General features: G+C 29.8%; 2 protein-coding genes across 2 annotated transcripts; one reads left to right on the top strand and one right to left on the bottom strand.

The window, feature by feature from the left end:
- Window positions 1-1,358: 1,358 nt before the first annotated feature.
- On the bottom strand, window positions 1,359-3,193 carry LOC107877516 (ribonuclease S-7). Its single transcript, XM_016724179.2, has 3 exons — window positions 2,775-3,193; window positions 2,132-2,592; window positions 1,359-1,661 (listed from the first exon to the last, which is right to left on the bottom strand). Exons 1-3 carry the CDS (start codon window positions 3,045-3,047, stop codon window positions 1,571-1,573), a joined length of 825 nt encoding a protein of 274 aa, XP_016579665.2. The 5' UTR covers window positions 3,048-3,193; the 3' UTR covers window positions 1,359-1,570.
- A 10,736-nt stretch (window positions 3,194-13,929) lies between these two features.
- Window positions 13,930-16,649, top strand: LOC107877517 (extracellular ribonuclease LE-like). Its single transcript, NM_001325089.1, is given in 3 exon segments — window positions 13,930-14,204; window positions 15,476-15,970; window positions 16,426-16,649. Coding segments are annotated over 3 exon segments (810 nt in total). The 5' UTR covers window positions 13,930-13,955; the 3' UTR covers window positions 16,492-16,649.
- Window positions 16,650-16,819: the final 170 nt, after the last annotated feature.

The raw sequence follows: 16,819 nt of genomic DNA on the forward strand, positions 1-16,819 counted from the left end.
TCCCGTGGTTCAACCACGGGATCGAGGGGTGCCTAACACCTTCCCCCGGTCAACAGAATTCCTTAGCCGGAGTCTCTGTTCGCAAACCAGTTTAAAGAGTCAAATGGTTTTTGAAAAGGACTTTCCAATGGTGACTTGGCACACCAGATTATGCCAAGTGGCGACTCTGAGTAAAAAAAATGTAAATAATCCTTTTCCGAAATAAATTTTCATTTCTTGTCACTTAAATAATAAAACCCTTTCGAACTTAAAATGTAAATCTTTTTAGAGTACGTAAAAAGGGGTGTGACATCGACATTGGGGTGCTAGCCAAGTTTGCATCAACATTAGTTGACTTTGACAATATATGTGTGAAACATTTTGATTTTTATAATAGACATAAGATATCATGCCAGTTTCGCCTATCGCTTTATTGTGAAAGATCAAATTGACCCGTTTGTCATAAGTACCTTCATATTTCACTGAGTAAAATTCGACAATGGGTTTGAGTCGATGATTGTAAAATTTCCTTTTATCGATCTTGATTCACGTATAGATTCCGAAACTGTGTACCTAGCTAGCTGAACCAAAGAGCCCCGAAGCTCCACGGTATCATAGAATTACGTTAATTAGGCTCCATATGAATAGGCCCGAGAAAACCCTTGACCTTTAATTTGGCTTCAGTTCACATTCATGACCTCTAATTTTTTATGTGTATAAGTAGACACTTAAATTTTGTACATAGTTGAACAAATAGACATATGAGTTTTAAGTGGCATAATACATATAAGACGTCATGTAGGACATGAGTTGGTCGCGTAGGATGTCACATAGGACGCATGCGCATGTGTCTACTGGTAACTTTATATAAATTTAAATGTTTACTTGTGCACACTCAAAGTTGGAGGACATTGATGAATATTGAAGCCAAGTTAATTCACACATTTATGTATTAAGCCTTTGTAATACGTTGGTTAAATCAAAGTTCATTGATAGAAACTTTTTTTTTTTACAATATTGGTATATATATATATATAGGCAAATCAAGATTTTTTCTAACCGCGAAAATAAGACTAGAACAAATATTTAACGAACGATAACATTGTTCAATTTTTTGGATAATATATATGGGGGCAAATTTTAACATTTTCTTTATATTACTAATTTATATATTTGTTAAAACTTAAGTTCTAGCTTGAAAATACTTGTCACAATTTATTTTAACATCTGCATAACCCAACATTGAAGGCAGATTTAAACCATCACATTACGAGGCACATCAACGTATGTTATAATAAAACATATATTTGTTTTGATAAATAAAACTATTTTATTATTACATTTAAATAAACGTAATTGATCCAATTCTGAAAAGAGAGTAGGATAAAACTTTTATTTAAGATAATAGAAATTTATTTTTACACTGTGAGTGAGCATCATGCTTACACGTCATCAGTTACATCATATTCCATTCCCCTCTTTTTATTTATTTTAAGCCAAGCATTAATATTAATTGCTTCTCATCCGATACTTTCTCAAACTCTGTGCATAGTAATATCGATAATGTATCGGACTGTCTTTTTTCATTAATCTAGATGCTAAATGCATATTTAGCCCATGATTGTTCAAGCTCAGGAGATGTCTCATCTATTTCTTCCTCAAATCTTTGTGCTGCTTTTGTGCTACACAGAAATGAAAAAAAGGTAAAATCAATGCTTATTGTAGAAAAAAGAACTAGTATATAATCAATCTCTTTCATAAAGAATAACACATTTATATATTTCGAACAAGTTTCTATACTCATATATATATATATATATATATATATATATATATGAAGTACAACCCATGCACTAAAGTTATCGCTATGCGCGGTGTCCGGGGAAGGGCCCCACCACAAGGGTGTATTGCATGCAGTCTTACCTTGCATTTCTGCTACGTGACCTCCTGATCACATAGCAACAACTTCACCAGTTACTCCAAAGTTCTCCTTCATATATATATATATATGTATATACCTCACTATTTCAATTTGTATCTCAAAAGAGATTTAATTACCATTTTAGCTTTTGGAGGAGGGAGCATAAGTATGTAATTGGATGCAAATAAGTTTTGTAACTAAGCAATATATTAAATCTTTAATATAATTTACCTTTGAGGTTGTGGATGAGGGAGCATTAGCCACTGAAATTTGTCACAAGTTTGTGGAGTAGCTGGTTGAGGGCATGAAATGAAATTATATTGGCCCTTAACCAAATCAGTGCACAGGACAACCTCATTCAAGTAACCATGAGTGGCGTTTTTGCCAGTTGAAGGACACCTGAGGTAAACATGAAGCGGAGACGAAAACACCTTCTGGACAGCGGTAATAATTTGATCTTTAGTAAAAGCCAAGCTATCACACGCAATAATACCACTTGTTTTCAAGTAATTGAACAAGTTTCCCAATGTAATCTTCTTATTGATACTTATAGCTGCATCAAAGTACTCTTTTGCTGCTAAACCCCCACATACTCCATGTTTGTTATACTCATTCTTCCATAAGCTCCATTTGGGTAGGCCTTCTCTAAGATTTGGCCAGAATTTATTAAGTTCACTTTCGATTGGTGGAATCTGTAGTCCAGAAAAGAAAGTAATAATTAAAAGCCAAATTTAGAATTTCAAATCATCATTAATGAGGTTAATTTAATAAAATACATCAAAAGTATGTCAAGTCAACCAGGGTGAAGTAAAATGAAATAGAGGAAGCAATTGACTCATAATTATATATTATATATTTATACGTATATATTTACCAGCTGGTTCCAATTTACAGTTACTGAATCCGTACAACTAATTGTGTATCCATTTGCATCTGCTGGCCAAAGGCCATGGAGTGTGAAATTATGTTCAAGAATTGGTTCTATGCACCTGCCTGGCGGGTTTTCATTATTCAGTTGGATACAGTAAGTTGGTGGCCATTGAAGCACATACCAGTTGACTGGTGCTCGAGAAGGTAGCTGGGAGTGAACATGAGAAATTATTACAAGTAGCAAAATGGGAAGAAGAAGGAAGGAAAGTTTCTTCATGTTTTGTGTGTGTTTGTGTTTTTGTGTGTGGAGATTGATTGATGAAGCAAATGAAGTGGGAGATTTATAAGAAATTTTTTAAGGGGCTTCTCTTTCTTAGGTCTCATTTGTTATCTACTAGAGGAAGTTTTTTTTTTTTTTGGTAAAAGACTTGGAGGAAGTTGTTCGAATGGTAGACAACTCTCACATAAAGATCGCGAGTTCGAGTCATCAAGGGATTTATAAAAAAAAGGATGGGAGCCTCTATAGAGGGTTAAAAAAAAAAATGAAGGGCCTCATTTATTTTCTTTGAGTAAAACGTCAATGATTAAGATGTTGTCTCTAAATTTGAACATTGAATAATTAGGAGTTTTAATTTGTAATGACTTAGCCTACTAGTGATATTGTCCTCTTTAGATCTATACCCGCATGGCTTTAAAATGCATCACTAGGGAGTAAGTTTTGCTTACTTATATGCTCAGCATCTCTCGCTCCTGTGTTTTGCTGATGTGGGACTCCTTATCCTAAGTTTGAGGTTTGCCCCCACCGAATGGGATTTTCCTAGACTCAGGACTGACGTTTGCCTCGCTTAGCGGGATTTACCAAAGTTAGTTTGAACTCTGGTCCACACCGACAAGGCTGACACAGTAATGACTCTGATACCAATTCTAACGGCCCAACCTACTAGTGATATTGTTCGCTTTGGACCCAGGCTCGCACAACTTCAAAACGCGTCACTAGACTGAAATGCTTGTTTACTTATATACTCGTGCCTAAACTCAATTTAAACTCTGACTCACTTCGACAAGACTGACACAAGAGTAACTCTGATACCATTTGTAACGGTCCAACTTACTTGTGATATTGTCCGCTCTAGGCCTAAATCTGCACGGCTTTAAAACGTGTTACGGTGGAGTAAGACTTACTTATATACCCAGCATCTCTCCTTTGTATTGCCGACTCTTTATCCTAAGTTGGGGTGTTACATGAATTTCTTCTTCAACATGTGGTTGTGCATAATTTATGTATTAATAAGCATAAAATAAAAAAAGATACAATTTAAATAAGAAAGTAATTAACTATTACCAAAATATAAATTTAATAAAATAAATTTATTATGTGATAAAAAAAATTAAAATATTTATGTCCGCCAGTGATGGTGGAGATAATTTATATATATAGTGATGATGGTGGACGGTAATGGCCTGATTGGTGTTAGTGGTTAGTACCAGTGATGGTGATAATTGTAATAGTGAAAGTGGTTAGTACTGAAATGACTAGTGTGATGATGGCAACCTGTAATGTCGACGATAGTGATTGAAGAATATGTAGCTGGCGGTAATGCTAGTTGTGATGGTGGAGATGGATGGTGTTAGAGTTTGTGACCCGAATTTTGTTGATCCGGTCCTCAAAAGTTCGCGGTGCGACACATGTTTGTGATTTTTCATGGGATCTGTGGTGGTAGTGCAGGGACCTGTATGTTTTTGGGCTTAGGATTTATTTTTATGCACATGTTATATAAGTGTGTTTAGTGGGTCATTTTGGACGTTCAAAAAATACGTCATTCTCCTCATTGTATTCTCCATCCATTATAGTGAAATTTCTCTACCCGTGGTTTTTTCTGTCAAGAATTTCCACGTAAATCTGTGTGTGTTCATCTTATTTTTCTTTTTGCTTGTGGTTTGCTTATTCTGTCCGATCATAACGGATGGTAATAGAGAGACCGCAAAAGTATAGTGGGACGAATAAATTTGAATCAAAAGTGTAAAGCTATTTAGAGTAAAAGTATTATAAGGGGTATAAAATTTAATTAATTAATTTTTGATAGTTCATGAGTATATTTAGCTAGTAACACCCACTTGATCAAAGTGTAAAAAATTAAATTTTGTACCTTGGAACAACATTTACAAAGTGGGATATATTTATAGGACCACCCCTTTGTCTTAAATGGTGTATATTTGTGATACATTCCAATATACTTTTTTGCAAGTTTGAAATACCAAAGAGAATTTAATCCATCTTACATCATTAAATAATCAGTGTTTACCTATTATTTAGTGACGGGGGAGAAATTTTCATCAAGAAAGTTTATCATCTACTATATTATATACGTAATAAATGATTTATAGCTCCGCCTATATCTCTAAGTGTGCTATGATTTTAATGAATTACTTAGTTAAGAGGGATTCCACGTTACTCAAATTTTATGCACATAATGTGAAGGAATATCATGTCACAATTTCTATATTAAATCCAAACTTTCAAAATAAAGACATACAGTATTGCTTAATCTTACAAAAAAGATTTTGTAAAATAATATAAAAATGAAGTATTATTTAACCTTTTCATCTTTTTTAGTATTGTCATAGAACTATTTACATGCAAAAATAATGTGAAGAAATATCATGTTATAATTAATTTCTAATTATAAATTAAAATTTCTAAGACAAAGACATATAGTATATTGTTTATTTTTAAATTTTTTAAAATTATTTTGAATATAGAAAAATAAAGCGATAATTAACTCTTCATCTTAATAATTAGTATTGTAATGAACTTCTTTACATTCACAAGTCAATAAATTTTTCTTAATAATAATTAAATTTATTTGGTTGAAACTTTACATAATTTTCCACTTGTTATCATGAGCTAGGTTAAAGAAGACGTCGAAAACACCTTATGTCTATATATTACTGAAATCCAACAAATATTATGCTTATATCGCTCATAGATTGTCCTGTTTGAATTTGAACGGGAATCGTCCATTTTCTTGTAAAAGTAACCTCCAAAGTCCTTAAATATTATGCTAATATCGCTTATAGATTCATAATAATTTTTTTTTTACTTATATAAATTCATAATAATGACTTTAATTTTTACAGGCATTTTTATTCGTTAATTAATCATAATTGATAATACATACTTCAGACATAATTTATTACCTACTGACAATATATTGATATGACTTGAAGAAAATAATAGGTGCAATATCGTGTAAGTCCAAATGAAGGTTCAGACCACAACACTTTTCATATATTACACAAATTTTAATAAATCAACATCTAGCAGTAAATGATCTTATTTGAATTTGATTACAAGACGTTCATTTCTTATAATAGAGACCTTTAAAATTGCAGAATCTCAAAATATCATGTTTATATTAAACTAACAAATTCATAATATCGGACTTTCACAATACACTTTTATTCATTAACTAAGTTAATAAATAATATATACTTCTACCTCAGTTCATCACCTAATCATAATATGTATATAATATGACTTTGATGCAAATATATATCAAGTGCGAGTAAATTTTTTGAAAAATAAAATTCATCCTTTGATGCTTCACGAAGCTCCTAATTGTGATCTGATCTAAAGAAAGAATCGGACCACATTGTATTTGTACATATATACAAATTGTATAGGTGTGTATCTTCTTAGTGGACCAATAGAATTTGTATTTTCTTACATAAATAAGACACGTTTTGTTCTATCCATTTTTTTTTATAATAGTGACCCTTAGAGACAAATTCAAGATTTGATATTATTAGAAAGTCTATACAAATTCAAAACTTAAAGTTAAATTCATGTAGTATTGTTTTGTATATCAAAGAAATTTAAAAAATACTTTTGAATATAAAAATGAAACAATAATTAACTACTCATCATATTAAACATTGCAATCAGTATTCTTTATATGCACATATCGTGAAAGAATATCATGTCAGAATTTCTATAATAAATCCAAATTTTCAAGATAAAGACATATATAGTATTGATTGTAGTCTTAGAGAATTTATTTATTTTTATTTTAAAAAAGAGATATAATAAAATGAAGCAATAATTAACTCTTCATCTTTTTCTGTATTGTAATAGAACTTCTTTATATGCACAAAATGTGAAGAAACTTCATGTTAGAATTTCTATTTCAAATTCAAATTTCTAAGACAAAGCCATATAATATTTGTTTATTCTTAGAGAATTTCTTAAAAAATATATTAAATATAAAAAAATAAGTGATAACTAACTCTTCATCTTAATAATTAATATTGTAATGAAAATTTTTTATATTCACAAAATTTAAATAAGTTTTTTTCAATATTAATTAAATTTATTTGATTGATACTTTGCACGGTTCCCTTTCTGTTATCAGCTGGGTTTAAGAAAACGTCAAACACACATTATGTCCATAAATTACTCAAATTTGACAAATCAATGCTCCCATATTGTGATCTCCAAAGAAAGAATCGGACCACCTTATATTTATACATACACATATATTATTAGAAGGTCTATACAAATTCAGACCTTAAAGATAAATTCATGTAGTATTATTTCGTATATCAAAAGATTAAAAAAATACTTTTGAATATAAAAATAATAAAATATATATATATATATATATATATATATATATATATATATATATATATATATATTACATTACAGGTGTACATCTTACTAGTGGACCAATTGAATTTGTATTTTCTTATATAAATAGGACACACTTTTTTATGTTCATTTTTTACAATAGTAACCTTCAGTAATAGATTCAAAGTTTGATATTTGTGAGTTTTTACAACAATTTCAAGTTAACATTACAATAATTATTCAGTTCAAAGTCAAATATTTATAAATAGCTTATCGATTTATTAGTAATTACAGAGGATCGAGATAAAAGTTAAATAATTCATATAAATTCGTAATTAGACTTCTAAATTCGTCCTTTGTGACTGTAAAAATACCAAATATCATGTTTATATTAAACTAATGAATGCATAATGTTAATTTACAATAACATGCTTTCACCTTAATCTATCAACTATACACAATATATTAGTATGATTTGTCAAAAATTATTGATGTGACTAAATTTTTTTCAATGAAAATTAGAAATTATTTGATTGGTATGTCACAAAAGTTTCTTTTCTGATATAGGTTTAAAGAAGAATCGAATCACATGTGACGTGTCTTTGTATTATATGTGATTTTATTTTGTATTTTTACAATCTTAAATTTGTAATCTTATAATGATTGAGTAACAACTCTTTCCCTTTCATACAAACATCTTCATAGTGAACCATTAATCATGATTTTTCCACATTTTTAATGTAAGAAAATGACATATTTTTTAGAAGTTTGTAGAGTACTAGGAAACTAGGTTTTTCCGTCTAGTGGTTTGGCTTGTGAGTGAAATAATTATTTTTTATTTAGATAAATATTTACTTGCATTGAGATTTATATAATACAATTACATATATTAATTAGTCTTAGAGAATTTTATTTTAAAAGAAAAGAGATATAAAAAAATGAAGCAATAATTAGTTCTTCGTCTTTTTCTGTATTGCAATAGAACTTCTTTATATGCACAAAATGTGAAGAAATTTCGTGTTATAATTTCTATATCAAATTCAAATTGCTAAGACAAAGACATATAGTATTTGTTTATTCTTAGAGAATTTTTTTAAACATATATTGAATATTAAAAAATTAAGTGATAATTAACTCTTCATCTTAATAATTACTATTGTGATGGAAATTCTTTACATTTACAAAATGTAAATAAGTTTTTCTCAATAATAATTAAATTTGTTTGTTTGATACTTCACACAATTTTCTTTCCATTATGAGTTGGGTTCAAAAACACGTCAAACACACATTATGTCTATATATTATCCAAACCTGACAAATCAATGCACATGGATAGATTATCCTATCTGAATTTGAATAGGAGTCGTACATTTCTTGAAAAAGTAACCTTCAAAGTCTAAAATATTACGTTTATATCACTTATAAATTTATAATGATGACTTTAACTTTTACCTTCACTTTTATTCGTTAACTAATTAAAACATCCATCCCACTAGTGATATTGTCTGTTATGGGTTCAAGATTGTACAACTTTAAAACGCGTTATTAGAGTGAAAGATCTGTTTACTTATATATCCAACATCTCTTTTGTATTTTACCATGTGGGATTCATTATCCTAAGTTGGGGTGTTACATACACCCCTTATTATGGACTCAGCATCCTCGATAAGGTTTGTCCTACTGAATGGGATTTGCTTAGATTCAGGATTGAGGTTTGCCTGACCCACACCGATGTTTGTCCTACCGAATGGGATTTGCTTGGGCTCAGGATTGAGGTTTGTCTGACCCACACTGATAAGGCTGACACAAAAGTGGCTCTGATCATACTATTTGTAACAGCCTAACTCACTAGTGATATTGTCCGCTCTAGACTCAACCCGCACGACACTAAATACACCACTATAGTAAAAGGGTTGTTTATTTATACATCCAAGATCTTTCCTGTGTTTTACCGATGTGGGACTCTTTATCCTAAGTGGAGTGTTACAGTAATGTTAATTGATAATATATACTTCAGACTTCAAAGTATCATGTTTATGTTAAACTAACGAATTCATAATATCGACTTTCTCGATACCCTTTTATTCATTAACTAGTGTAAATTAATAACTAAAAATTCTACCTTGGTGCACGAGTAAATTTTTTGAGAAATAAAATTCATCCTTTGATGCTTCACGAAGCTCCTATATTATGATCTGGTCCAAAGAAAGAATCGGACCATATTATATTTGTATATATATACATATGTATAGGTGTGTATCTTATTAGTGGTCCAATAGAATTTATATTTTCTTACATAAATAAGACATGTTTTGATCTGTCCATTTTTAATAATAGTGACCTTTAGAGACAAATTCAAAATTTGATATTATTAGAAGGTCCATACAAATTCAAAACTTAAAATAAATTCATGTAGTATTGTTTCGTACATCAAAGAAATTAAAAAGTAATTTTGAATATAAAAATGAAACAAGAATTAACTACTCATCATATTCAACATTGCAATCATAATTCTTTATATGCACATATCGTGAAGGAAAATCATATCAGAATTTTTATAATAAATTCAGTTTTTTAAGACAAAGACATCTATAGTATTGATTTTAGTCTTGGAGAATTTTTTTTTTTAAAATGAGATATAATAAAATGACGCAATAATTAACTCTTCATCTGTTTCTGTTTTGTAATAGAACTTCTTTATATGCACAAAATGTGAAGAAATTTCATGTTATAATTTCTACATCAAATTCAAAATTTCTAAGACAAAGCCTTATAATATTTGTTTATTCTTATAGAAAATTTTAAAAAATATATTTTAAATATAAAAAAAAGTGAAGTGATAATTAACTCTTCAACTTAATATTTAGTATTGTAATGAAAATTTTTTATATTCACAAAATTTAATTAAGTTTTTCTCAATATTATTTAAATTTGCTTGATTGATACTTTGCACAGTTTTCTTTCTGTTATGAGTTGGGTTCAAGAAGACGTCAAAAATACATTATGTCCATAAATTACTCAAATCTGATAAATCAATGCTTCCATATTGTGATCTGGTCCAAAGAAAGAATCGGACTACATTATGACGTGTCTTTATATTATATGTTATTTTGTATTCTTGCAAATTAAAACTTGTAATTTTGTAATGATTAAGTAACGAAAAGTCTTATTCTTTCATACATCAACATCGTCCTAGTGGACTATTAGTCATGATTTTTCCACGTTTTTTAATGTACGAAAATGACATAATTATATAGTTTGTAGACTAGAAAAATAATTCTTTTATCTAGTGGTTGTCTTGTGAATACCATAATTATTTTTTTCATTCCGATAAATATTTACTTGCTTTAAGATCTATACAAATTTAACTTAAATTTATTGTGATTAAGTATTTAATAAAATATAAATATACATAGTTAACTTAATTAAGTCTTGAGTGTATATACTCAAATACATATCGTGCATTTATTGGCGTGAGTAAGTTTTTCAAATGAGAATTAACATTTCATATGCCTTACTTCACACCACTCTTGTTATGAACGTTGTTTTGAAAAAGATCGGACCACATTACGTCTAAATATTACACATAGTTTTATTTTATATTTTTATAATAAATATAAATTTAATTTTACAAGTTAAAGTAACGTAACCTTATTCCTGCATATGTCGATATCTTCCGAATGGTCCAATTGAAATTGTATTTTCTTTGGCAAAATAACTAAGATACTTTTTTCATATCAACATTTTTAGGTGTGGTAAGAATCAAACCACGTTATGTCTATATATTACACATAGTTTTATTTTACATTTTTATAATAAATATAAATTCATTTTTACAAGTTAAAGGTCGTACTAACCTTATTTTTGCATATGTCGATATCATCCTAATGGTTCAATTGAAATTATATTTTCTTTTAGAAAATAACTAAGACACTTTTTTCATATCAACATTTTTAGGTGTGGTCCAATAAGAATCGAACCATGTTATGTATAAATATTACACATAATTTTATTTTACATTTTTATAATAAATATAAATTAATTTTTACAAGTTAAAGGTCGTACTAACCTAACTTTTGCATACGTCGATATCTTTCTAATTGTCCAATTGAAATTGTATTTTCTTTCACAAAATAACAAAGGCACTTTTATCGTATCAACATTTTTAGGTGTGGTCCAATAAGAATACAACAAATTAGTATTATTGAATAAATGGTCCTACTTGGATGTAATCTAGCATAAGTAAATATTTGAGAATAAATTTACAATAATTTCTTCAAAAAATTCTCAAATATTTGACAGAGATCAAAAGTGTTAGTATTTTTGACAACAAAAATTACGTATTAAAGACATATTTAGCAGCGACTGTTTTAAAGTTACTGTCAAATATAAAAAAAAAAATTATTGTCATTTTATCTAATCAACAAGGTAATGAAACATGATATTCATTAATATTCGATATTTATATTGAATGGATAAATACATAATAGCATTTATTTTGCATGTACTTTTATTTCTCAACAATTGTAGTACATACTCCCACCTTAATTTATCACATAATCATAGTATGATGTAAACATCAACTATAAGTATATTTCTTTTATGATGCATTAAGCTATTGTAACTAGATTTTAAAATATTTTTGACATTTTTGGTGAAGTTTTTGGAGAAAATATTTAACCTTTTAAAAAATATTAGTTATAGACATAAGTTCTAAAATCTATATATTAGAATTATTCATAACTTTGTACTATTATTTTATAATGAATAGGGTTGTGATAAAAATTAGACTCATAAATTATTAGCTCCAATCTGCTTGTAAATAATTTCACACATCAATGTAGGGGTTATCGTAGTTTTCTCAACTCACCAAAAAGAATTCATTTTTCTATTTACATTGCTTAGCAAGTGCTATTACATATTTGAGTCAAATAACGGAGTTTATTAATGAGTTTGGTTGGCAAATAGATATTAGTTGGGGTTAATAAATGATGGAGTATTTTTATAAAATATAAAATTTGTGGTAAAATTTAAATTTTTAAAAACTTTTGAATAATAGACTTTTATCCGCAAACAAGTTTTGTCTAGTTTCAGGAAATTTAAAATATTTTTCAAATAATAACAAATTATATGGCCAAACATATTTTATCAATTTTTTTTTTTGCAAAAACTCCTTGAAATATGTAGAGCCAAACATGTCCTAAGTATATTGAAATGTAGTCTTACCTTACATTTATAAGAATGATATGCCCAGTAATTGTGGAGGTTAAAGCTGCAATCTGTACAGGTTGAAACCTCCGCTGATTGTTGACATAATAATAAAGACTTATAGCCTTCGTGAATAGCAGTTTCAACCCCCATGCTTACCTTATTTTTTTATTTTTTTTTTGTATTGTGAGGTCAGGAGAGGATAAAGTATACGCAGATCTTACCATCACCTCGAAGAGGTAGAGAGACTGTTTTTAAAAAACTTTCAACTCAAGTGTAGCAATTCAATTATGAAGAAGAGGAAAATATATAATAAATATTATCTTATATTTATGCAAACGATTATTTCCACAAGTTAAAATCATAACGTTCTGATGATGCGAAAATAACTTAGTCACTACACCTGAAAATAGCCATAAATAAAAAAAAAAGGCATAATACATAAACATGTTCTTTAACTTAATCTTAGATTACATATATAACATCCAACTTTGAATGTGCAGAAGTAGACACTTCAGCTTATATAAAGTTGAATAAGTAGACACGCATATCCTACATGACATGATACACGTAGAATGTCATGTAGGACATAAATTGTCCCACACAGACCGGCAGATAGGACTCCTATGTCTACTTGTCCAACTTTATACAAGTTTAAGTATCTATTTGTGCACACTCTAAGTTGGAGGGCATGAAAACAAGTTGAAACAAAGTTAAAGGACGCAGTATTACGCCAAATAAAAACCCATATTTAAAAGAGTAAATCATCTAGTAAACCCCTGAAATACGATCAAATTTGCTACGACATACTCCAACTTCACAAAGGTCTTATTACCACCCTGAATTAAATTTTAGCGTAATTTTGTCATCCATTTTAATTGACGTGATACCTTTAATGTAACCCCCATTTTATGTAATAAAGGTGTCACGTCAGCATAAAAGGATGACAAAAATACACTAAAGTTGAGTTTGGGGGTAATAGGACCCATCTGAAGTTGGAGTGTTGTCGTAGCAAGTTTGACCATAGTTCGAGGGAGTACTGGATGCTTATAAAAAAAAAAGGACAGCTCGGTGCACTAAAACTTTCGCTATGCACAGGATTCGGGAACGGCCCCCACCACAAGGGTGTACTGTATACAATCTTACCTTGCATTTCTGTCAAAAGCTGTTTCCAAGGCTTGAATCCGTGACCTCTTAATCACATGACAGCTAATTTTATCGGTTACTCCAAGGTAACTGGATGCTTTATCTCTATTTAAAATAGACAAAGGACCCTCATAAGCCATCTATAAATTCTCATATGGTTCATAACAAGTTTTTTCTCGTAGACTGTCTGAAAAAGAACATATGAAAATGAAGAACCTCTCTCTCTTACTTCTCACTCTCACACTACTTTTCATTTCTGTTTGTTCACAAGTACAACAAACACAATTTGTTTATAGATGGCCAGAAACTTATTGTGAAAAAGCTACTCCAACAGTGGCATGTACCAAAATTCCTCTACAATTTACCTTAGTTGGATTTTGGGGAACAGATTCCAGTGGAGGAATTCAACAAGGTTGCCAAGATACAGGAAAATATGATTGGGCCAAAGTGGTATGTCTTTTTTTTTTTTTTTTTTTCCTTTTCTATTAACAACAATTTTATATATACTAAAATTAATTATCCATCAGTTTATTATTCATTGATCAAAGTGAAAAGCAAAAATATTCTGATAAAGATGACTAGCTCTAAAATGAAGTTCCAAATTTTACATTAATGTAGAAATTTGATTCACAGACATATCCCACTAGAGAGAGGTTTCAAATGCATATTGGCAACCATCTTATTTCAATATAAAATTTTTTATTTAATTGCAAACTTCAATACACCTTTTTGACATGTTGGCTTAATTATTATTTTTTTAATATGTCAAACAATAGATTTTTTTTTTTCTTTTTTCCTTGTAATTGGTAGCAATGAGATTTGGATCCTAAATTTCTGAACTTTCATAATATAGATATATCCTTCATCATACTGTAGATATAAAATATATCCTTAAATTTTGATAAATGAAACAGATATATTTTCCGTTATATGTTTGGATCGGTTTATAGGTTAAATTAAAGTTATTTTCAGACAGAATGGGGATAAATTAAATTAAAAAGGGACAAATAAACAAGATTGTAACACGTGTCCTGTCGTTAGTGAGTAAGGTATATATATACCTTTTCATTAACGACAAAAGTATATTTGTACCTAAAGTATTACAGAGAGTATATATGTATCATCTATCAAAGTTCAGGGGTATATATGTATCTTTTCATTGACGGAGGATATATTTGTACCATTTATCAAAGTTCAGGGGTATGTATGTATCTTTTCATTAACGACAAGGGTATATTTGTACCTAAAGTATGACGGAGGGTATATCTGTATCATCTATCAAAGTTCAGGGGTATATATGTACCTTTTCATTGACGGAATGTATATGTGTACCATTTATCAAAGTTCACGGGTATGTATGTACCTTTTCATTAACGACAAGGGCATATTTGTACCTAAAGTATGACGGAGGGTATATCTGTACTATTTTTTAAAATTCAGGGGTATATTCGTACCTTTTCCGTAAAATAATTCCTACCTCCGATCCGTCAACACTAACAACTACATACCCGGTGCATTCCCACATAGTTGGGTCTGGGGATAGGGTGTACGCACATCATACCACTACCTCAAGTGAAGTAGAGAGGTAATTTCAGATGGACCCTGCTTAGGACCGATAGTATTATAACAAAAAAAATAAAAAAATACATATAAACTAGTACACCTTTAGCCTTAGGATAATACTACCGCTAACAAGATTACTCTAATTTTATTTGTGGCAGTTTACTACTGAAACGGTCAATAAACTCACAGCATTTTGGCCATCCCTCAGTACACAAGACCCCACAGAAATGTGGAAAGCAGCTTGGACAACATATGGAACATGCCTAATATCAAAGTTCAAAACTCCAACACAATACTTCAATAGGGCTATAAGATTGTCTGATGCAATTGGAGGAGGAAATTTATTACAAGGTCAATTAATTGGAAAAGATGGAATTGTCCCTTGTGATTCTGCTACTTACACCAATGCTGAAATCTTGAAGTCACTCACAGCAGTTACAACAGTCAACAATCAAAAAGAAAAAAAAGTGTCATTCACTTGCAATAGCATTAATTCAACTCATGCTTATTTGAATCAAGTTACATTTTGCTACACAAATAATGCACAATATTATACAGATTGTCCAACTACTGTCATTAGCAAACGTTGTAATGTTCCAAACATTATTGTTCCTCGTCCTCCAACTCCAACTGCTCGAGCTTCATCTCTACAGGTACGTGTCCTCTTTGAGTTTAAGTTTTACGCATTGATAATATAAAAGACTAATTATTAATTATAAGTCTATGAAAATGTAACACCCTAACTTACAATAAGAAGTTCCACATCGTAAAACACAGGAGGGATACTGAGTATATAAGTAAGCAAGTCTTACTTCCTAGTGACGTATTTTAAAGGTGGGCGGACCTGGGTTCAGAGCGGACAATATCATTACTAGGCTAGGCTAAGGGGGGCCTCTCGGGCCTTCGTGGTTCAAGATGCCCATCTCGGCTAGGACCTCGGCTCGAGTCGTGACAAGAATGGTATCGATGTGAGACTCCTTATCCTATATTGGGTGTTACAGAAAAATCGTAACAGAATTTGCTATCACATATACTATTAGTGTATATAACTTAAATTTTATCTATTTTATTAAATTGTTTTACAAATAATGTTTTTTTTTTTTTGCAGGATCTTCTAACTGGAGAAAAGATTGGACCAAATGTCTTATGGGAGACCCTTGGTCAACTATTTTAATATAATATTTATGTGAAGCTTTATAAGAAAGTTTACTAAGTAATAATAGAAAGATGAATAATGTTTCAATTGTGACTGTTATGTACTAAATAATGAAGCAAATAAAGTGATCATCTTTCTATTTTATTTATTGTGACTCAATATTTGTACTTTATTCTGCACAATCTTTTCTAATACCAACTATCTTGGTTTGGTTTAAACTAATGATTTCGTAAGATTACACATTCATATGCACTTGTATTTATTAAATTATTTCCACCTTAGTGTAAATGATTTTATGCAAATATCGAATTTAAGTAAGTTTTTATGATGAAAGCAAAGCATATAA

This window comes from Capsicum annuum, chromosome 7 (genome assembly GCF_002878395.1).
Source record: "Capsicum annuum cultivar UCD-10X-F1 chromosome 7, UCD10Xv1.1, whole genome shotgun sequence".
In the NCBI taxonomy this organism is placed as follows: Eukaryota; Viridiplantae; Streptophyta; class Magnoliopsida; order Solanales; family Solanaceae; genus Capsicum; species Capsicum annuum.

Coding starts and splice junctions, on each gene's coding strand:
- LOC107877516 (XM_016724179.2), bottom strand. CDS start 3,047: ATGAAGAAACTTTCCTTCCTTCTTCTTCCCATTTTGCTACTTGTAATA. Junction 2,593..2,774: donor CTGTAAATTGGAACCAGCTG/GTAAATATATAC, acceptor TCTGGACTACAG/ATTCCACCAATCGAAAGTGA. Junction 1,662..2,131: donor CCTCATCCACAACCTCAAAG/GTAAATTATATT, acceptor ATTTCTGTGTAG/CACAAAAGCAGCACAAAGAT.